The 21,714-nt window shown below is 41.9% G+C and overlaps 3 protein-coding genes across 8 annotated transcripts in view; 2 read left to right on the top strand and 1 right to left on the bottom strand.

The window, feature by feature from the left end:
- Positions 1–12,735, top strand: part of nf1a (neurofibromin 1a) — an 85,156-nt gene extending 72,421 nt beyond the window's left edge. For 2 of the 4 annotated variants that reach the window (XM_037774428.1, XM_037774429.1), the window contains 12 exons: positions 655–795; positions 2,827–2,953; positions 3,289–3,420; positions 3,567–3,702; positions 3,985–4,145; positions 4,250–4,372; positions 4,468–4,586; positions 4,671–4,771; positions 5,399–5,541; positions 5,777–5,823; positions 6,289–6,505; positions 7,973–8,115. In XM_037774428.1, the coding sequence (XP_037630356.1) occupies positions 655–795; positions 2,827–2,953; positions 3,289–3,420; positions 3,567–3,702; positions 3,985–4,145; positions 4,250–4,372; positions 4,468–4,586; positions 4,671–4,771; positions 5,399–5,541; positions 5,777–5,823; positions 6,289–6,505; positions 7,973–8,115 (1,590 nt within the window). Of the gene's footprint in view, positions 1–654; positions 796–2,826; positions 2,954–3,288; positions 3,421–3,566; positions 3,703–3,984; positions 4,146–4,249; positions 4,373–4,467; positions 4,587–4,670; positions 4,772–5,398; positions 5,542–5,776; positions 5,824–6,288; positions 6,506–7,705; positions 7,937–7,972 lie in introns of those variants that run through there. The other 2 variants (XM_037774427.1, XM_037774430.1) reach the window with 2 other exon arrangements.
- Positions 12,736–14,367: 1,632 nt separating this feature from the next.
- Positions 14,368–16,680, top strand: lyrm9 (LYR motif containing 9). 2 transcript variants are annotated; one of them, XM_037776392.1, is made up of 4 exons: positions 14,368–14,524; positions 15,511–15,653; positions 16,186–16,278; positions 16,362–16,680. In XM_037776392.1, the coding sequence occupies exons 2-4, from the start codon at positions 15,534–15,536 to the stop codon at positions 16,377–16,379; spliced, it is 231 nt and encodes a 76-aa protein (XP_037632320.1). In that variant the 5' UTR covers positions 14,368–14,524; positions 15,511–15,533; the 3' UTR covers positions 16,380–16,680. The 2 variants fall into 2 exon arrangements, with proteins under 2 accessions (XP_037632320.1, XP_037632321.1); XM_037776393.1 differs by having other exon boundaries at positions 14,382–14,524; positions 15,514–15,653.
- Positions 16,681–16,878: 198 nt separating this feature from the next.
- On the bottom strand, positions 16,879–21,714 carry ift20 (intraflagellar transport 20 homolog (Chlamydomonas)). 2 transcript variants are annotated; one of them, XM_037776390.1, is made up of 5 exons: positions 21,556–21,714; positions 18,441–18,578; positions 18,266–18,351; positions 17,972–18,075; positions 16,879–17,527 (listed from the first exon to the last, which is right to left on the bottom strand). In XM_037776390.1, the coding sequence occupies exons 2-5, from the start codon at positions 18,565–18,567 to the stop codon at positions 17,446–17,448; spliced, it is 399 nt and encodes a 132-aa protein (XP_037632318.1). In that variant the 5' UTR covers positions 18,568–18,578; positions 21,556–21,714; the 3' UTR covers positions 16,879–17,445. The 2 variants fall into 2 exon arrangements, 1 of the variants encoding a protein (XP_037632318.1); XR_005207710.1 differs by having other exon boundaries at positions 17,512–17,527; positions 18,186–18,351.

Genomic DNA, 21,714 nt, shown 5'->3' with positions numbered 1-21,714 from the left:
GGGTGTGGCACAATGAACAATAGACAGATTTTGGTGGCGATCCAGATCATGATCAACTGTAGATTCAGCGTTTTTTCACATTAAACTCGGTGAAATTACAGTTGAGTTCGACCAAACACTTAGTGATTGTTGGAAAGAGTAACGACGACGGTTTAGGTGAGTTTTATTTTGTTTCTGTCCAGTTTGAATGTTTTACGATGCTCTGCTACGTTCAGCTGATCTCAACATAAACAAAAATAAACGTGGATGATGGCGCAAGCTGAACGGAGAGGGCGGAACATTCATACTCGGGCAGCTTGGCAGAGGTCTGCGCTCTCCGAGTGCCATTCTAGTTTAATTGTAAATTAATTTAATGTATTTTGTTTTTGTATTTGCAGATCTGTTTAATATTTGCAAAATAGTTTATACATTTTTTTTGTATTTGTGGAAGGTGTTTATGTTTACAGGCATTTACACACAGATTGTCGATTTGTTCACACAAATAATAATGAGACAAATCTACCCCCATACTCCGTTGTCACTTCAACAGAAATGTATTTTTATTGAAGTCGTTGACAATAGCACAACTCTTCTTCGCTGTGTTGGACCAGTCACACTGTGTATCAGCTACTGTCCTAACAAGCCCACCCTGTGTGTGTGTGTGTGTGTCTGCAGGAGTCTCCCATGCACAAAGCTCTGTTCTGGGTGGCTGTAGCTGTGCTGCAGCTGGATGAAGTCAACCTGTACTCTGCTGGAACCGCCCTGATGGAGCAGAACCTCCACACTCTGGACACAATGCGCGTCTTCAATGACAAGGTAAAACACACATACAAACACGTTCTATACACCCCTGAAGACACTACAGTAGGTCTCCTCTGCTCAAACATCCCCACAGTTTGATGTTGTGTGAACTAAAAGCCAACACAGTACTCATAATGGGTTTGGACTGCTCACTCAGGCTGCACTGAGAGGTGTTCAAGGACACACACGTGAAAAAAAGTTATTTTAAAAGTACTTTTCAAATGGAAACGCCCACTCAGCTGTCGCAAAACCAAAGTAGGCTAATCTAAAAGGTTATGAGTAGTGTGAATGCTAATATTAGCTGAGTTAAAGTTAGCGCTGTTTGTGCGTTTATGCAGATTTTCAGTGGGTGAATGCATGCTCATGATTGGATGAGAGTATTACTCATAGAGTCCAGTAGAGGGCGGAGCCTGCGTGAGTTAGAACGTTAATACACTGACTATAAGGATGTATATTATACTGTACACGTAGCAGAGTTATCATGCAGAAAATAGCAAAATAATTATCAAAAATATTTCTGATTAATATTTTATTCATTCATCTTCTCTTAAAAAAACTGATTTAACAAGATAATAGACCCTATCTGTCAGATGCCTGATGATCAGAAAAATACTGTACCTTAAATTCAAGGATTGCTGTGACACAACAATAAATTTAATCTCTGTATGTCACAACTTTTACTTTAAGTACTTGACTTAAAACTTTAAAATGGTTATGATATGGATTGATTTCATCACTGGAGTAATATAGAAGATAATCACTGGCAGATATATTTTTGCATCAGTGTGGGGCAAGGGAAATAATTTAAACGATTTACAGACTGTAACGACAGTTATAGACTGTAACAAGAGTCTGTAACGTTAGTTGAACCATTTTCTCACTCATGCATGTCTATTAAAGTAAATAGAAAATATAAAACGGCCAAATAACAAGATAACAGATAGATAGATAGATAGATAGTAACTTTATTGATCCCGAGGGAAATTCAAGTTTCCAGTATCACAGTTCCATAGTGCAAACATATTAGTAAAAAGGCACAAGTAAGTAGTACAAAGTACAGATAAAAGAAAAATATACCAGATATAAAAATACCAGGAGATGAGGAAACTGTTAAAAATTAATATAGTTTAGGGTAACAACTGAGATACAGGATTATTAAAAATGTGAATATAGTGCAAAAAGTGATATAGTGCTGGATAATAAAATATAGGAGATATACAGTAGAGACCAGGGGATTAAAACATGTAAAATATGGAATATAATGCGGGATAAGAACTGAGGTTGAGAGTTTTTTAAAAGTAGACTAAAGTGCAGAATAAAGCGGTACATTGATTGTAGAATACAGTAGAAGAAGTCTATAAAGGTGCAGAGTAGAGCTGTTTGTGGTGTGCAGAATTAAAAAAAGTATCTCAGTCTATTAAAGTGCATTGTGTGCATTATCTGTCCTGCAGACAAGATGCTTTCACTTCAAGTGTTTGTGCTTAATAGTTGTACTGCTGTGAAAAGGCTTTTTCAATCTGCAGAGTTTACAGAGCACCACGTTGTTGGGTCTCTGTCTAAAATACTTCCACACTCCAGAGGATTGGGGGGAGAGGTTTTTGGTCGTGTCTAGGGGAAAGCAAACTGCAAAATCTGATCTGATATCTGCAAAAACTTGCAAAACTCTCACGAGACTCGCTGCCCAACGACCTGTCCTAACCTTAACCATTTGAGTTCAATGCCTAACCTCTCTCAATGTCCCGTAGGTGTGAATGTGAGTGTGAATGGTTGTCTGTCTCTGTGTCAGCCCTGTGATAGTCTCGCCCAATGTCAGCTGGGATCGGCTCCAGCCCCCCCCCGCGGTTACAGATAATGGATGGATGGATGGACAATTATGAGAATTATAATACTCTGTGGCCTTGCAAAAAATGTTGTGTGACCAGCAGTTGAGAATTATTGTTATAAAGCATTATGAATATTTCTCTGACATTGCACGTTTTTAAAATGACGACATGACTCAATACAGCTTCCTCATTCCCACCTTCTCCTCCTAATGTGCTCCTCCAGAGTCCAGAAGAAGTATTCATGGAGATCAGACGTCCTTTAGAATGGCACTGTAAGCAGATGGATCACTTTGTGGGCCTCAACTTTAGTGCCAACTTCAACTTTGCACTGGTGGGCCACCTACTCAAAGGTAACGCTGCTGCTGAGATGAGCATTTACAGGCAGTCCTTCAGTGGTTTTTGATGAATCATTGGGTGCACATGTTCACATCAATCACATAATGAAGAAACAGAATGATAAACAGTAAAAACACTAGATGAATCAGTGTGATTTAGAGTTACATTTAGCAAGTATGCACATAACAAGGTGCTGAGCACAGTTCAATTCTGCAGTGTTTCAGGAAGAAAGTCCGAGTCAACTTCAACACCACATGTAGTCTCATTGTTCTCTCTTTCTGATTGTTTTACGCCAAGACCTTTGGCTCAGTGTCTCGTCTGTCTTTATGTGTCCAACTTGTGTCTCTAGGCTACAGACACCCATCAGCCACCACAGTAGCAAGGACGGTGAGAATCCTACACACACTTCTGGCTCTCATCAGCAAACATCTGAAATGTGACAAGTTCGAGGTCAACACCCAGAGTGTGGCCTATCTAGCTGGTACGTAATACATCCTGATACATCCTCATGTATACTTTATACTATATCTATGATTTCCTAAAATTCTATTCAGATTTAATATCAATTTTTATGGGTCTGTCTTGCTATCGTCGATGACCATCATTCCTTCTTGTTGTTTTGTGCAGCGCTGCTCACCGTATCTGAGGAGGTCCGAAGTCGCTGCAGCCTCAAACACAGGAAGTCACTACTGATTTCTGACCTCTCCATGGACCCAGTACCCATGGACACATACTCCAGTCACATCACTGATCCCAGCTGCAGGTGAGCCGATGAACAGAGGACAACTTCAGACAGGACGAGGTGGTCTGGCCCATCCGCAACAACATAGCAAGCTAGTCGAAATTCAGCCAGAGAGCGCGCTAGTGATCGTACTCGCTTTAGATGCAGACTTCAGTTTTCATGGCCTTGTATCCTTCTTCTTTTCAATTTCCTAGTGAGAATTCCAGTGTGCCATAGTTTGGTTTGTATTATCCGTTGTCCAGATTTTAGGTTTAAAATGAGAAGTTGTCTTCTGCTACCTGACCTTTGGTCCGTTCACCTCAGAACTCTGCGAGAGACTCAGCCGTGGACGTCCCCTCAGGTTTCAGAGCGCTACCTTTCAGCCCATCACTACCCCATAATCGGTCAGATCAGCCCACGAACTCGCAAGTCCATGAGCCTGGACATGGGTCAGCCCTCACAGGCCAACACCAAGAAGCTGTTGGGTAAGACGTATCCCTCTGCTCTGTACGGCACACAGTAAATTAATCCGTATGTTCAAACTCCAGATATTAAATGTATCCGCTGTGTTTGTTTGTTTGTTTGCCAGGCACCAGGAAGAGCTTCGATCACCTCATATCGGACTCTAAAGCACCAAAGAGACCAGAGATGGAGTCGGGTATGACCACCCCTCCCAAGATGAGGCGTGTAGCAGAGAATGACTACGAGATAGGTGAGAGCGCGATCCCGGCACGTCCGTCTACGTCTGACATTACACCGTTAGTTTGAGGAGATATTCAATGTCATTCCTCCATGTTCTAATTACAGAGACGCAAAGAATTGGAAACTCTCACCTTCGCAAGGTGTCTGTATCAGAGTCCAACGTTCTGCTGGACGAGGAGGTGCTGACCGACCCAAAGATCCAGGCTCTGCTGCTCACTGTGCTGGTGAGGAAACACGCCACACGGTCTACTTTTCTTCTCCTAGTCACTGACTGTTTGTTAACAGACTGTTTGTTCTGGTTTATCCAGGCCACCCAGGTCAAATACACCACTGATGACTTTGACCAGCGGATTCTGTACGAGTACCTGGCTGAGGCTAGCGTTGTCTTCCCAAAGGTTTTTCCAGTTGTGTAAGTAGCCAACATATATCCTCTCTCTTGGTTAGGTTGTTCTTTGGGTTTAGGTGCGATTGCCCCCCCCTCTCCGTTCAGCTTTCACATTAGTAAAGTTGTTCCGTATTCGAGTACACTTGCGTCATCACCCACATGTATTTGTTTATGTTGAGATCAGCTGTTCTAGTGGCGGAGCATCGTAAAACACTTCATTCAAAATGGACGGAAACAAAATAAAACTCACCAAAACCATCGTTGTTAGTCGTTCCAACAATCACCAACTATAGTTTTGTTAAAATAAACTCTTATTCACAGAGTTTGATGTGAAAATATGCCGCTCTACATGTTGTTTCCCCCCCCCCCCTCTCTCTCTGCCCGCTGAGCAGCTAAGTGGCTCTCGTTCTTCAGCGGTAAACCATTAAATCAGCTAAATAAAATAACAAACGTCGCCCAACCCCATCGCCTACTCTTGTTTATATTTTAAGGAACCTCTAGCCACATCTTCAGTCTGATCAGGTATCTGAGAAGATCCAGGTGGACTCTCCCATCAGCTCTGGTCCGGAAGCGAAGGGTGGAGGGTGTCTTGTCATTGAACATATTTATAGAGACTGAACAAAGTTGCTTGTTTGTATGTCTCCTCCTCAGCCACAACCTGCTGGACTCCAAGATCAACACTGTGCTGTCCATGTGCCAGGACACCAACCTCCTGAATCCTGTCCACGGCATCGTCCAGAGTGTGGTGTACCATGAGGAGTCGCCTCCGCAGTACCAGCCCTCCTATTTACAAAGTAATACATGCTGACATTTTCACAGTCTGTACGGGCCAAGCATGTTAACAGTTGGAATCAAACCCGGGGCATTGAGTAATGTTGCATGTGCTGTAACTGCGGGGCTACCAAGGTGCTCCAGAGCTTCAAATAGGAACCCTAAAACTGTGACAGTTAACTGAAGTGGATAACAGCTCTGTGCATTAGTAAGCCTCCTCCCTCCTCGTCTCTCCCTCCCCTCCCTTTCATTTCACAGGCTTTGGCTTTAATGGACTCTGGAGGTTTGCCGGACCCTTCTCTAAGGTAGGAATCATTCTCTCCTCCTGTCAGTTTTTCATTTTCTCTGAGGCCCCCTCGGCTGCCACGCAGGAGAAATTCAGCTTAGTAAGCAATTACAGCTCTGCAAACCTGCCTGCCAATTGGTGTGGTGATATATGACACACACACACACACACACACACACACACACACACACAGCAGTAGCAGAGAGGCTGGAGATCATTTGAAGCTGTTTTCAGTAATCACTGAATCTAGTAGCTGCTCAACAACAGTGTGGAGGGTTCTGACAGGACGTACATTTACAGAATGAAAGCTGTGAAATAGATAAACAAAACATTTTGACGAAGAAGTTGAACTTTTCAACTTCACCCTCTCATAAACTCAATATTTATAAACCAGAAGGGTGTGTGTGTGCACTTTAGTAAAGTGAGCCTGTGGTTTGGTAAGTCCTGTGCGTGCTTATTAAAATCATTTCATCCGTCCCCGCAGCAAACCCAGATACCGGACTATGCCGAGCTGATAGTCAAGTTCCTGGAGGCGTTGATTGACAGCTACCTGCCGACGGCTGAAGAGGAGCGAGGGGAGGAGCAGCTGAGGACGCCCACCTCGCCCTACCCCCCCACCAGCCAGAGCCAGCTCAGCATCACTGCCAACCTCAACCTGTCCAACTCCATGACCTCACTGGCCACCTCGCAGCACTCACCAGGTCCCTCCCTTACACAAACACACACACACACACCCTGACTCTGCATGAACTTAGAAAGTGTTGAGTCTCCAGAATGTTACTTGAGATTCAACACTGCTGCTCCTCTCAGGCGTCCACAGGCTCTGTCCCTGTTGACCCCTTTGACCTCTAAACTTGCAGCTAATTCAAGTCACACTCCGGGGCTGCTGTGGAAAAGTTATTTTTCTCTTAGGAAGGTTCCTAACGGAGTGAAATGACCCGGAAGTATCTCAGTAGCAGCCATAATAAGAGCTGTTTGAATTCTTTAAATGCTAAAGGAAAGGAGCTTCAATGCTTCCTTTATTATCTCCTTTAGCATAGGATACACTGGAGCATCCTTTATCAAAGGAAAAGAGAGATTAACATCCCACAATTCCTTGCGGCCGCAGCATTTAAAGCGTCGCACCATTCGGCCATTCGTAATAACAAACGATATGTTTATCTTGCATATTATTATCATACGCTCATATCCTAATTGGGATTCATGTTTAATATTAGTGGATAGTGACAACCATTTAGTTTCACTTTATTATTAATTCATTATTTATTTTGAACATGTAACAAATACCTCAGTAAAAACTAAATAAGAATAACAAATAAAATGAACAGTAAACATATAGCAAACAAATAATCAACATAAATAAATATCACATGTCCGAAAAGAAGTCGGAAGAAGTATGATCCTACACCTTCTCCATAACTCCAACAATTAACTCAATATTTATCATATATTCCTTTGTTTATTTCACTTCCAACCTTGGTAAAGAAGTGATATTTATTTTATTTTTTTTTATATATACAGCGCCTTTAGTAGTCCTTCTGAATTCTCCTTCACACCTTCGGCCGACCTCATGATGTTTTCCATCAAGGTCAAGGAAAAGTGTTTAGGAAAAGACATTAGGACGTCATTTTTTTTACTTTTCGACCGCAGCCCTGGACTAGAACTGTGTTTTCCAGACTGGTGACATTCACATTTAAGATATTGTGTTGCCTGCTTATACTACAGCACCCCCTGTTGTTTGATAAATGACATGAAAAATGCTGTGCTTTTAAACTGGAGATAAAGAAGTAATTTTTTTCTTATTTGACATCAGTAGACAATCACATTATTTCAGTGCAGAATTAAATCTTCTTCTAGTTTCTAGTAAGTGACTGAAGGAAAACCTCTTGTTCTTGTTGCAGAAACTCACTTCCATGTAAAGGGTTAAAGGATGAAGTTGCTCCATGTGATTGTGACCCACTCACAATAATCTCACGGCCCACTTTTAGACCCCGCCCCACCAGTTGGGAACCGGTGATTTAATAGATAGTCAGAGGAATTATTTGAGTTAGAATTTCGATTCTGTCCATAAATGATTAAACCGATAGTAGATCATGAAAATAACACAAATACATAGATATATACAGCATAAACTCCATCCTAAATCTGTCCTGGCTGTGGTCCTCCAGGTGTGGACAAGGAGAACGTCCAGCTGTCCCCCAGCTCTGCTCTGTCCAGCGGGGGTCGCACTCGCCATGGTTCAGCCAGTCAGGTCCAGAAGCAGCGCAGCGCCGGCAGCTTCAAGAGACCCAGCATCAAGAAGATCGTGTGATCAGCCAGAGAACAGCCCCACCTTCCTCCTCCTCCTCTTCCTCCTCCTCCAACTCTCCGCCCCCCCAGCCTGCCAGACCTCATGCTGCACTCCACTTTCTACTCTTTTTATTTCCTCCTCCTCCTCCTCCTCCTCCTCCTCCTTCATGGTTGTTGCTCTGGCAGGACGAGTGATTTTCTGTTTCGCATCGAGGAGGAATATTAGCGAGGGCAAACTTGAATTTAGTGCTGCTTGAGATTTCTTTTCAAATCTTTCATTTGAGACAGCCGCGTGGTGGTGGAGGAGAAGCTCCCGGATGTTTAAGCTCTTCTTCGCAGATGTTCAGCAGCAGCGACGGAGGGTCACACATGTGTAACTATTGGGGAAAGACATCCCTCTGAGCCTTGATGGCAGTAGAGTCCCAACACCAAGGTCTAGTTTGGACACGTCCCAGACGGTTCACACAGGGAGGAACCATAAACTGAAGTTTGATCCGCAACACGTCCCGTTGGCCTTCCTTGTGACTAAACACTCCTGTGTCAGTGAGATGGACCAAATGACAGCTGCAGTGGGGGAGGGGGGGAGGATTCTGAGAGACAGGACCTGCACTCTGGACCTGCTCGGACATCTCAGCTCACCTCTCCCAGTCCTGTACATATTTTATATAGACAGATTATGTATAACTAGTCCTTAGTGCTAATTTAGATGTTGACGTTTTCTCCATGGTGTGCCTTTGTCAGGGTTTTTCAATGTGTACAATTTGTAAAGTAAAAAGTCAAACCTTGCTGGGGACAAAGAACAGGTACTAATTATGGAGGCGAGCCGTCCATATCACCACAAGTTCACTCGAGCTGCGTCATGACGGGCCTCTAATGATCGTCAAATATACAATCATCCATATACCCTGTTGCCTGAAAGTATTTATCCTGTACAGCTAGATAGTGCTACACAAATCTTTCTTTTCAAACTCTTTCCAAAAAAATCTTCTTTTCAAACACTTTCAATGTATCAACAGGAAGATTGCAAAACACTAGGGGAAATGTAACCGTTGTAAATAGCGCCAAGCTTTTTTCTCTTTGTTTGTTTTTTTTGTGTGTTTGGCTTTTATTTCGCTGTTTAATGTCACTTATTTTTTAGTATGAACTGTGTTTTCAGCAGCATAGCATTTTAATTTGTTTACACAGTGACAAGGAAAAAATTGCGTAATAGGCAATAACTCTCAAACTCCTTCGTCAACCACCCATTTAATTTGTACAGCGAACAGGGAGAAACACATCTCTACGTACAGCTCGGTGCAATATGATGCCAACTCCTGAGTTGCCTGTTAAACATGGAGATTTAGCTCTCATTGATTACCTCCAATGACCATTTTAAAGAGAAGAGGCAGTGGACAGTGTGACGTATGATCCCATCACACACACACACACACCTTCATTTGTTTCACCTCAACAATCTGAGCTGGACCCAGGACCATCACAGGTTTGTCCTGTGGGGCTCCTGAAGGAAAAATCCACCCTACAAGAGGACACGCTGTGTGTCACAAACATTCTTTTATGCAGAGTAAAACACACTAAACACTAAAATGTTTTATTATTTAACAGCATAGGCCCATTTCATCCCTTCCTGCTCAATGCTGTGAGGGGTTAAAAGGGGTCACAGCATCAAGACACTGAGACGTACTTAAAAGCTCTGGAAAAAGCTAGCAAGTGAACCTCGTCTTTACTAACTACTCTTTCCAGTTACACATAAACGTTAACTTAAAATAAACCAAACTTCTCCAAAGCGTTGCTGTTTGACGTCGTCTGAACACAGTCGGCCTTAAATAAAGTTTTCTGATCAGAAAATATAGGATTAAATTAAGAATATTAAGAATGTGACCTGGTGCCAGCTGTCAGTAGTTGATCTTTAGGCCCATACTCTGCTCTACTGTTTGGTGGATTCTCTTATTCCAACACAGCTCAGTGTCTGGTTGAGGGTTTTCCAGCATTTCTACAATGTGGTGCTATAACGGGAGTATTTCACAGATGTAAACATCTGGTTTTGGTTTCACTCCCTTGAAATCAAGCAGTGATTCCAGAGGTCATCATTACAGGACGCAGGTCAACGCACCAGATTCCTCAGTGTGAGATGGTGGATTTTTCCTTTTAAGAGCTTTAGTAATAATAATTCAGGTTATTGCTGCAGAGCCCAACTGTGTGATTTTAACCCTCTGTACCCTTAGAACACATCTGGGAGCAGCACATCCTCTGCATTACAAAACCATCTTCGAAGAATGCTCTTCAAGGATTTTTATTTCAACTCATTTACTACATATTACATCAACTAGACATTAACTGCTGAATGTCTTCTAACTAAAGCATGCCGTAGCGGAGTGTTTCTAACCTTCCAGGCAACTGCTGGTTTCCTTTTTACTTCACAATGTTTCAAAACAATCAACTCTCAGAGAGTTGAAACTTGCCTGAGGTAGCTAATCCATCAAAGTGAACATCTGTCTGTTGTCAGTGTTTACTTCTAGTAGCTTGTGTTAACACAGAAGAACCCAACACATACTGTACACATCTGCATTGCTGACTCATCTCGGCCCATCTTCACAGGTCTGTCACTATCTGTGTCAGTAGAGAAATGTCAATGATGTGCTTGAGATCATTTAGAAACCGTGTCTCCGTCACACCGGAGAGCACTGACCAGTTTATTTTACACTGTAAAATGTTTCTCTCACTACATGTGTTCAATCGGTATTGGTCTTACAAATCCAGTGTTAAGAGTTTAATCTGCATTACCGTGCCACAATAACAGCAGTCGTGATGGTCGTTGTGAATGGGGAACCAATGGCTGCCTGATGGGTAGAAAGGCCCACTGACAAGATCTAAAACACAATGGTTTAGTAGTAAAATGGGTTTAAACATACAGACGCTCTGGCCTGGGCCTGTAAAAAACAGCTATGTGACAGCAGCTGTGCACACGCTGCCGTAGTTGGAGCAGGTGTCGATCAGTGCTCGGCGCTAACAGCCTCCGTCCACGGCGCTGCAGGGTGGGCTCGTCAAAACGCTTCTATCCTGCCTTAACATCTATGCATGGCAAGAGTTGAGTGTTGTTGTACAACTCCAAGTGTTCATGTTACCTTATGGATCCATTTGTGAATCAGTTCACTACTGATTGTTTCTCTTGTATTGTAGTCGTCTGAGGGGGGATGTGTTATGTTCTTCTGTCCATGCAGCTCAACATATGATCGTTAGGTTAATTCCATGGAAAGGGACATTTTTCATTAGAGACAGCCTTAAAAACAGTATTTTGTAATTCAACCTCAAAGAATGACATAAAGGGAAGACTGAAAGTAGCGATTAAGAACTGAAGTCCAGTTTCAGCCGACGAATGGCTCCATCAGAAACGTGACTTTTCTCGTAGCCCTCCCATCACTGACAGTTTGGCTCATATGAAGGAATCTGGACCCTTGAGTTAGTTCCTACGAGGTATCGTCTGAACACATCTGAAGGCAAAAGTGTGATACTCGTTCTGAAAAGGTTGAACAGTGTGTCCGTCATAGAGAGGCAATAACAGCAGACACTTTCCAACAGTCTGCTCTGCGGCGTTCACGGTGGCGTTCTCACACAGTTAGAGGGAAGTCCTGCCTACTTTCACACCTCCATGACCCGGGCCAATCGCTGCGTGAAGTGCACGTGATTGTCTCTTTCAGACGCTGTTTAGACGGTCCAACAAGCACTTGGCTCGAAGCATTCTTATCTCATGCTATTGAACAAAAAAATGAAATGTGTCAAAAACTTTTATGTCAGGTTTTCCCAAACTACCTTTTTAAGTTTGATTGCAAAAGAGCTGGAGCACACTAAACTGGCTGATGTGTTATGTAGTGAAACATGTAAATAGGCCTAACCCCAGTCCAGAGTCAAGCATGGACATTAAGTGACACGGGATGTTTGGAGCAGTGATGTATCGGTACAGAGCGGCTATGAAGGTCCAGGTTAGGGTTAGGGTTGGGTTAGGATTTTAGGATCTAACATCAGGGCCGCTGAAACTGTAAAAGGTACATATTTATTCAGATTTCAGTGTCCGACTCCATAGAAACGTCTCATGTTATAACTCACTCCATCATCTCTACTCACCACTTCACCGTCTAACTCTTCTCAAAGCTACATTCTCTGATCTCTGTCTAAAACAAGAATCATCGACTGTACCTTTAACAAGACACAACCAGGAAAGATCTGAAGGCAAGGTTTATTCGAGTACCGTGTTAGCAGATTGCCATCGTTTCCAGGTTTTAGTTTGACTTGTGTGTGAATGGAAATATTAAGGATTATGTATCCATAACCTCTTAAACAAGTGGTTGACTTGCACTAATTTAAAAAACAGTCATGGGTTTGTAAAGATGAAAAACCTCAAAATGTGGCATGTTTTATTTGATGTTATGCAAAATCTAATGTCTGTAGAGTAATAGTCTGAGTTTTGTTTTATTGCAGTATGTGTGATAATTGTAAATACTTTGTGTACAATTTGAGATGGTATATTTACTACACTGTACATACATGTGATATTGTATCATTTTGTTTTTGTAAAGCAGTTAGTTTCTGTATAATAATATACAAATTGAACTATTCCAGTGTTAGTAATAAAATGTTTTGCTCTCCACAATGTTTGAACCTGCGTGATAAAAACAAACCAGCTTTCATTTTACATCAGACGTTTAAACCCCCTAACTATGACTTTTCTTTATAAAGGTTGAATATTGTAATTCAAGTGTTCTGAGAGATAACTAGACTTCATCATGGCTCTGTTTTCAGGCTTTAGAAAATCTAGCCCGTGACGGAAGACATTGACCAATCACAGGTCATTTCATTGAGAGAGCGTTCCTGTTGGCTGTACTCCGGTTATGTGACCGGAACTTGGCGTTCCTTCAACAGATTTCACAATGGCGGTGGCGTCACAATTGCGCATTAGCGTAACGTAATATTGATTCATATTTGATCTGCGCTGCCTAGTTTGACCGTTTGATCAGAGTTCGCAAGTGATTGACAGCCGGCTCTCATAGAAGGCAGCTGGACAGCAGACCTCATATCAGCTCCTACTGCTTGTTTTTCCTCCGGTCTGTGAAATCTTGCAGATGCCGTTAGGAACACTGGAGGACACAGAGGAACATGATTTTTTTCAGGTTACCTGTTTCATGTGCTACTGTGACGATATAGCGACCGTCATGTTTGCTCCAATCTCACCTACTTCAGCTTTAATCTGCAAAATAAGTAGTAACTGTCAAATACATGTAATGGAGAAAAAAAGTACAATATTTCATCTGATATGTAGTGGAGTGGAAGTTGTACGTAAGTAGTAATTCAAGATTCAAGATTCAAGCCCTTTATTGTCATTGTGGAGTACAACGAAATAAGATTGTGACAATCCCATAGGTGCTAATTAAAAGATAATACAATAATAAAATAAGAGATAGTGCAATATAAATATAAAAGATAATACAATATAAAATATAAAAATACAATATGTATATTGATGAGATTACAGTTTTGCAGGTTATTGCACAAAGTGTCCGTTAGATAATTATATAATTATTGCACAGCATCAGATAATTATTGCACTTATTGAGTGATCAGCATATGTTATTGCACATATCCGTAATAGTAGATTTACAGTATTTACATTGCACAAAAGTGACACAAAAGTTATTGCACATTTACATTGCTCGTGTTCAACTCAGACAGAGGAGATGTCAGAGTTCAGGAGGTTAATGGCAGTTGGGAAAAAGCTGTTTTTAAGTCTGTTTGTGCGTGTGCGGATTGATGTGAAGCGCCTGCCTTCAGATCAATTGTTATTGTAATTGTAATAAAAAAATAATTGATCAGTAATTATACTTGTGTGCAGGTGCAGTAGTAGTAGTAGTACTACTTGAGGACATGCTTGGCTTCATTCACTCCAGCTATCTGTCCTATTATCTGTACAGACAACAGAGGGAGACAGAGTTTAGTAAAGAAGACTACAGTATTCGATGTTTCGTGTCGAAGGTAACCGGCAAATTGCCAACTGACAAATCTCGCGATACTTGCTGCTCAATGACCTATCCTCACGCGAGACTGTCCCCAACTCTCGGGTTACCTTCTAGACACGCCCCTCGACCTCGACACACTCCGAAGGTAAGCCACGCCCTACTCTGCCTCTGATTGGCTAGTACTCGTTGCCTTCGTTGGTTTTGATTGGTTAGGTTTAGCCAGGAGGACAGCGATTGGTTGGAGGGTTAGGTAAGAATATCAGGGTGAGCCAATCAGAGGCAGAGTAGGGCGTGTAGTTAGCCATGCTAGGCTAACTAGGAACAACAAATCCTCCTTCAGTGGTGATGAGCTGATGGTTTTATATGCTCTCCAGGAGGAGTGGAGATGCTGACCTGCTGCTGACAGCCTTCACACATAACATTACAGTAAGCTGAACCTCATCGTTTGGTGGTGATAATGTAGCAGCTGCTAGTAGCTAGAGTTAGTTACTAGCTTTTAACGTGATGTTTACCTCCAAACCAGCCTAGCTGGCTGATGAAAGCGTGGGTAAGCTAGCTAGCTGACAGCTGACCTCAGGTCCCCTCAGGATAGAGACTGTGCATGTCACAGAGACAGAGTATGAAGCATATTAAGATAACAGCATATTTAAAACACAATGAAATTCATTCATTTCATTTCAAAATTTATTTTGAACATGTAGAATACAAAAAAAATTAAAATAAAGAAAAAGAATGATCATACCAACAAGTGGACAGTCAGAAACAAGTAGTATTTACATACAATGAAAAGCATAAGAAAAATAAATTGTCAACACTTGATGCCTTGATTTACATATATATCGAAAAGGAATGAGATGAAGTATAAACTTATTTAATCCCACCCCTTCTCCATAAGTCAATTATTAATTATTAACCAGCTTCCTTATTGAGCCATACATATACTCTAATTAAATTTACCTAAATTTGTCTAACTATAATTATTATTATTTAAAATTATTCTAACTATAATTATTACCTTTATTCTGTGTCATACAGAAATATAAATGAATTACTGATATAATTATCCTTATCAAAATCTAAATTTGTTATCAATCCAGAATACCAATTCATTACTTATAATATAACTTAATCACAATACCAATTCATTACTTACATATTTATCTTAATCATATTGAAATGATGAAATGAAACACACATGTAATTTTATCAAGTGGTCCATTTTACTGCCTTTTTAGTAACATGTTTTTGCACTATGGAACTGTGATGCTGGAAACTTGAATTTCCCTCGGGATCAATAAAGTTACTATCTATCTATCTATCTATCTATCTATCTAAAGACACTAACTAACTATTATAAGTGTAAATGGAGCATAATATAATATAATAATAATGCACATGAAATGATCTCTCAGCAGTTGAACCAGAGGAGGAAGGGATGCTGCCTTTAGTTGGAGCTGAGCTGACCCCAGTGCAGCTCTATCGACATCTCCTGAGATGCTGCAGGCTGCTACCGTCAGCAGCCATGCAGAAGCATTACCGACATGCCATAAGACAGGTGAGGTCATCACATGCACCGACTGTTGATGAGCAAAATGTTTTTCAAATGATCTTTGACATTGTATCCTAGGATTTAGCTGACAAACAACTCCTTTATAAACCTTCAGACAAGTGACTGAGCTGCTGGTGAAACATACAGCGATCAGCCATAACATTAAGACCACTGACAGGTGAAGTGAATAACATTGACTGTCTCGTTACAATGGCATCTGGCAGCGGGGGGGATATATCAGACAGCAAGTGAACGTTTTGAACTTTGTGTTGGAAGCAAAAAAAAATGGGCAAGCGTAAGGAGCATCTGCAGAACTGCAGCTCTTGTGGGATGTTCCCGGTCTGCAGTGGTCAGGCATACAACCGCGAGGTGGTAATTCTAGTTTCTAGATATTGTTGATGTATTTATGAACTACATATCTACCAAGAACAATAAATCATACACCGTGTCATCATTAAACCTGTTCAGTGTGGTTTTCCTCCCCATTGTGACCATTTAAAACATTTGATTGTGGTGATCCTTTGCTTCTGGTTTCCAGGGTTACGTCAGTCACTCAGATGAAGACGACCAAGAGAGAATACAAATGATCATCCAAAGAGCGATCGCAGACGCGGGCTGGATTCTTGATAAAGTAAGGATGAAGACATTTTTAATTTCAAGTTGATGTGCAAATAAATACATACTGCAATCTGTAATTCTCTTTTCGATTGACAGTATACCAAGAAGAAGTGAAGTTCATAAACCATGAATATGTCTTAGGGGTGTGCCGCTCCGGACATGCGTCGTAGTGGTGGACGTGCTGTTTTTATGTCTCAGTCCTGAGTGCTCGTTGTGTTATTAGTGGCCATTACTGTGAGATGTGAACAGCCACGATGAAGCAACAAGACGTCACAACTCATGGACTGTTGGGACTATACTATAGGAAATGACAGCTCAATTCACTGTACTATCAAAGTGTAAATACTGTTCTTAGATTGAAATGAGTTGACTATATAATGTATTTCTTTTTCAATAAATTCATTCTCAATAATGATATCTTAGTTGACTTATTTACTGCGTATACTTAAGAGTGCTCTGCTAAAGATGATGTGATACGATCTAAAGACGTGGTACTGAAACATGTGGACCTACTTGGTGTAAAAAGTAAATATAATATACTAAATATAATGGCACAATGTTAAAGTGAACTCACCCACTTCTCTAACATCTTGACAGCAAAAATGATGACACATTTTGTTGTGCAATATAATACAGTATTTATTCAAGTATAACCATTTTTCCTCTAAATGAATACATGAAAGGCAATGACACACATAACAGAAAGAAGAAGAAAAAGAGGAGAATGTATTCCTCCTGTGTTGTGCCCACTGACTGGTTGGACCAGAAGAATGAAATTAAAAGCAAAAATAAACAACACACATGATCAAATCAGGATCAACTTCTAGCTTTTTTAAAACCTAAATATATTTACAGAGTGCATGCACATGCAGTATTTAAATTGATACAAAACGTAATAAAACTAGATATACGGAGTAATTCTTCAGTATAAATAGTATAAATAATATTCATTTGTATAAATAGCTCCATGTTCCTTTTAATGTTGGTCTGAGATGTTGAGACATTTGGTTACAACTCTGTAAATCGTCACACAGGTTTGGAGCTTTTGGGACTGCTTCGGAAAAACAGCTGCAGCAGAGTAGTTTCTCTGAAGCGGGCATCGCCCAGAGAAAACAGGACAGGCACTCTGGAAACATGGTTGGACAGAAGTGGTTCATGTTGGGCTGTCTCAGTCGCATCCTCACTTCTGAAGAATAAACTGGTCGATAAACTCGTTCTGCTCTGACTCTACTTTGGACAAGGCTTCATACTCGATACGATATCTGAAACAGAACAAACAGAACAAATTGTAACCCAATTAATGCAACAACAGTCAGTCACTGGACACATGAAGCATTAGTAGATAACATGATGCAGTCAAAACGGATATGCTTGATAATGAAGAGTCACCAGATGATGTCAAAACAAATGCTAAACACATACCTACATTAATAATCTGATGTAACATTAAAGCCATGACAGACGTGTGGTGTCTTCTCTCAGTTTGTATTCATGTACTGTTCTAAACTGGTTTTATACACCAGACACAGTTCATGACCCCCACATCCTGTCAGATGAGCTCAAGTACCTTCATGACCCCACCCATCAGGTTCCAGATGTACTCTTTAATGTGCCGATTTTTAACTGGATGGACAACCATGACCAATCCCGCACAAACCAGCACTGTGTTGGTTGTGTCATGGCGTCCTCCACACACTGTTGGTTACCTCTCAAGTTGCATCTTCTTCTCCGCTATGAGAGCCTGAAGTTGCTGCTGTTGAGCCTCTCTCTGCTTCGCCACGGACTTCAGCAGGTTCCTGGCCCCGATAGCCTGCCAGAGAAGAACACAGGACGATTATTTATACAATAAGGTGTTGCTCTTACTTACTGAACATAGTATACCTGAGACAACTAAAGTGGGTTCAAGGAGAGTTCAACCACCTCCAGGAGTTTCAAAGCTTTGGCGTGTGAGGAGGATTACAACGTCTTCTGCAATAGCCAGCTTCAAATACTAAGCGTACCTTCATCTTTTCTGTCTCCGCTTCTTTAGCCAGTTCGTCCACCAGCTCAATCAGACCCCCCACTATCTTCTGAAACTGGCCAATTTCTGCAAAGGATAACACATGTTTGTACATCCTGTAGGACCTGTTGATGCTGGAAGGTGGGGGGGAAGCAGCCACAGCTCGATGAACTTACTGTCCACAAATTCTTTACACTCTTCCTTGAGCTCTGAGGTTTTCTGGCTGACATCGGGCTCCAGTACCCGCAGCTTGTTGAGTTCATCGAAATAAAAGCCCGCCTCAGCTAATGGGTCTTTAGCCATGGCCACAGGGCCTGTCACAGAGGAGACATAAAGAATGAGGGATGAAGAACAGGAGAACAGAGAAAGGTGACCAGAGGAGCACGGGGATCGAACCGCCGACCTTCTGGTTGATGGACAACCTGCTCTGCCTCCTCGGGGATGATTACAATTTTCATTTAGTGGATGTCCCCACAGTGTTGCATGATGGGAACAGGTCAACTGGGCTCTAAACATTGAGTTAGTCCCTTTGCAGTCGTCTCAGTGGTTAGACTGGAGAGGTTTAAACTGCGATTATGTCCAGTTGATATTCCAGTAGTGCTAACCCTAGCCTAGATGTTTAAAAAAGGATTATGTCCATTTCATATTCCAGTAGTGCTAACCCTAGACTAGAGGTTTAAACTGGGATTATGTCCATCTGATATTCTACTAAACTAAACAGCATCTATTAGTAAAGAGGACTTTCTACCATTTAGACATATAGAGTAGTCCTCTCACACATGTGACTGGACACTATCAAGCTTTTGTGGCAGCAGGAGGTTACTAACTTTTGAACAGCAGTGCATATTCCAGAGATACAGAGAAAGAAATGTGTGTTAGCCTGATAACACGTGGCCTACTGCTGCTGCCCTATCACACAGGGACGAGTTGTCTCTAGCTGTGTCTCTAGCTATGTCTCTAGACATGTCTCTAGCTGTGTCTCTATCTGTGTCTCTAGCTGTGTCTCTAGCTATATCTCTAGCTGTGTCTCTAGCTGTGTCTCTATGCCTCTAGCTGTGTCTCTAGCTATGCCTCTAGCTGTGTCTCTAGCTTTGTCTCTAGCTGTGTCTCTAGCTGTGTCTCTATCTGTGTCTCTAGCTGTGTCTCTATCTGTGTCTCTAGCTATGTCTCTAGCTGTGTCTCTAGCTGTGTCTCTATGTCTCTATGTCTCTAGCTGTGTCTCTATGTCTCTAGCTGTGTCTCTATGTCTTTAGCTGTGTCTCTAGCTGTGTCTCTAGCTGTGTCTCTATGTCTCTAGCTGTGTCTCTAGCTGTGTCTCTAGCTGTGTCTCTATGTCTCTAGCTGTGTCTCTATGTCTCTAGCTGTGTCTCTAGCTGTGTCTCTAGCTGTGTCTCTAGCTGTGTCTCTAGCTGTGTCTCTAGCTATGTCTCTAGCTGTGTCTCTAGCTGTGTCTCTATGTCTCTATGTCTCTAGCTGTGTCTCTATGTCTCTAGCTATGTCTCTAGCTGTGTCTCTAGCTGTGTCTCTAGCTATGTCTCTAGCTGTGTCTCTAGCTGTGTCTCTATGTCTCTAGCTGTGTCTCTAGCTGTGTCTCTATGTCTCTATGTCTCTATGTCTTTAGCTGTGTCTCTAGCTGTGTCTCTATGTCTCTAGCTGTGTCTCTATGTCTCTAGCTATGTCTCTAGCTGTGTCTCTAGCTGTGTCTCTAGCTATGTCTCTAGCTGTGTCTCTAGCTGTGTCTCTATGTTTCTATGTCTCTAGCTGTGTCTCTATGTCTCTGTCTCTAGCTGTGTCTCTAGCTGTGTCTCTATGTCTTTAGCTGTGTCTCTAGCTGTGTCTCTATGTCTCTAGCTGTGTCTCTATGTCTCTAGCTGTGTCTCTAGCTGTGTCTCTATGTCTTTAGCTGTGTCTCTAGCTGTGTCTCTATGTCTCTAGCTGTGTCTCTATGTCTCTAGCTGTGTCTCTAGCTGTGTCTCTATGTCTCTAGCTGTGTCTCTAGCTATGTCTCTAGACATGTCTCTAGCTGTGTCTCTAGCTGTGTCTCTAGCTGTGTCTCTATGTCTTTAGCTGTGTCTCTAGCTGTGTCTCTATGTCTCTAGCTGTGTCTCTAGCTGTGTCTCTATGTCTCTAGATGTGTCTCTATGTCTCTAGCTGTGTCTCTATGTCTCTAGCTATGTCTCTAGCTGTGTCTCTAGCTGTGTCTCTAGCTGTGTCTCTAGCTGTGTCTCTAGCTATGTCTCTAGCTGTGTCTCTAGCTGTGTCTCTATGTCTCTATGTCTCTAGCTGTGTCTCTAGCTGTGTCTCTATGTCTCTAGTTGTGTCTCTAGCTGTGTCTCTATGTCTTTAGCTGTGTCTCTAGCTGTGTCTCTATGTCTCTAGCTGTGTCTCTATGTCTCTAGCTATGTCTCTAGCTGTGTCTCTAGCTGTGTCTCTAGCTATGTCTCTAGCTGTGTCTCTAGCTGTGTCTCTATGTTTCTATGTCTCTAGCTGTGTCTCTATGTCTCTGTCTCTAGCTGTGTCTCTAGCTGTGTCTCTATGTCTTTAGCTGTGTCTCTAGCTGTGTCTCTATGTCTCTAGCTGTGTCTCTATGTCTCTAGCTGTGTCTCTAGCTGTGTCTCTATGTCTTTAGCTGTGTCTCTAGCTGTGTCTCTATGTCTCTAGCTGTGTCTCTAGCTGTGTCTCTATGTCTCTAGCTGTGTCTCTAGCTATGTCTCTATGTCTCTAGCTGTGTCTCTATGTCTCTAGCTATGTCTCTAGCTATGTCTCTAGCTGTGTCTCTGAGTCTAGCTGTGTCTCAAGTGTCTCTGTCTCCAGTCAACTGAACTGTGACCTTCAGTGAGAGATCACCATATGACCAGATCTTTTTATGCACTTTATTCATGTACAATATTAGCATTAACTTGACACATAGTTATACCGTTAGATTTCTTCACATCTATGGTACTGTGGTTGATATTGAACTTTAACCACTCTGTTATCTCACCGTGTATCATGGGTGTAAGTTTGTGTTAACCTAACATTAACATCACTAAATTAATATTAGTGTGACAAGGTGGAGAGAACATGAAATGACATACTTTGGTGTGTTTCTTTTACCTGTGTAAACCCAGTCTAACATCAGTTAACGTTACATTCATTCAGCTAGCTAGTTAGCATGTGGCTAGCCGGCTAAAAGCTAGCTGGACAACCACTAACAGCAACGTTTCCCTCACTGAGGCTAATTAACAGATACATAACTCTATATTAAACCTTATCTAGCTACGTTCCTTGACAGAAAACAACATATGTTACCTGTTTACAGCGCTATCACCGTTACCGCAGATGGCTCTGTGTTGTGAGACTATGTGGCATAAACCTGCAGCTCTTCCTCCTCCTCCTCCTCTTCCTCCCGCTGCCAAGGAAACCAGACTCCTCCTCCTCCCGCTGCCAAGGAAACCAGATGCTCCGCGG

Source organism: Sebastes umbrosus, chromosome 7, assembly GCF_015220745.1.
Source record: "Sebastes umbrosus isolate fSebUmb1 chromosome 7, fSebUmb1.pri, whole genome shotgun sequence".
NCBI classification, from domain to species: domain Eukaryota; kingdom Metazoa; phylum Chordata; class Actinopteri; order Perciformes; family Sebastidae; genus Sebastes; species Sebastes umbrosus.
Note: the sequence above shows the minus strand (reverse complement) of the source record. Positions and strands in the feature narration are given on the sequence as shown.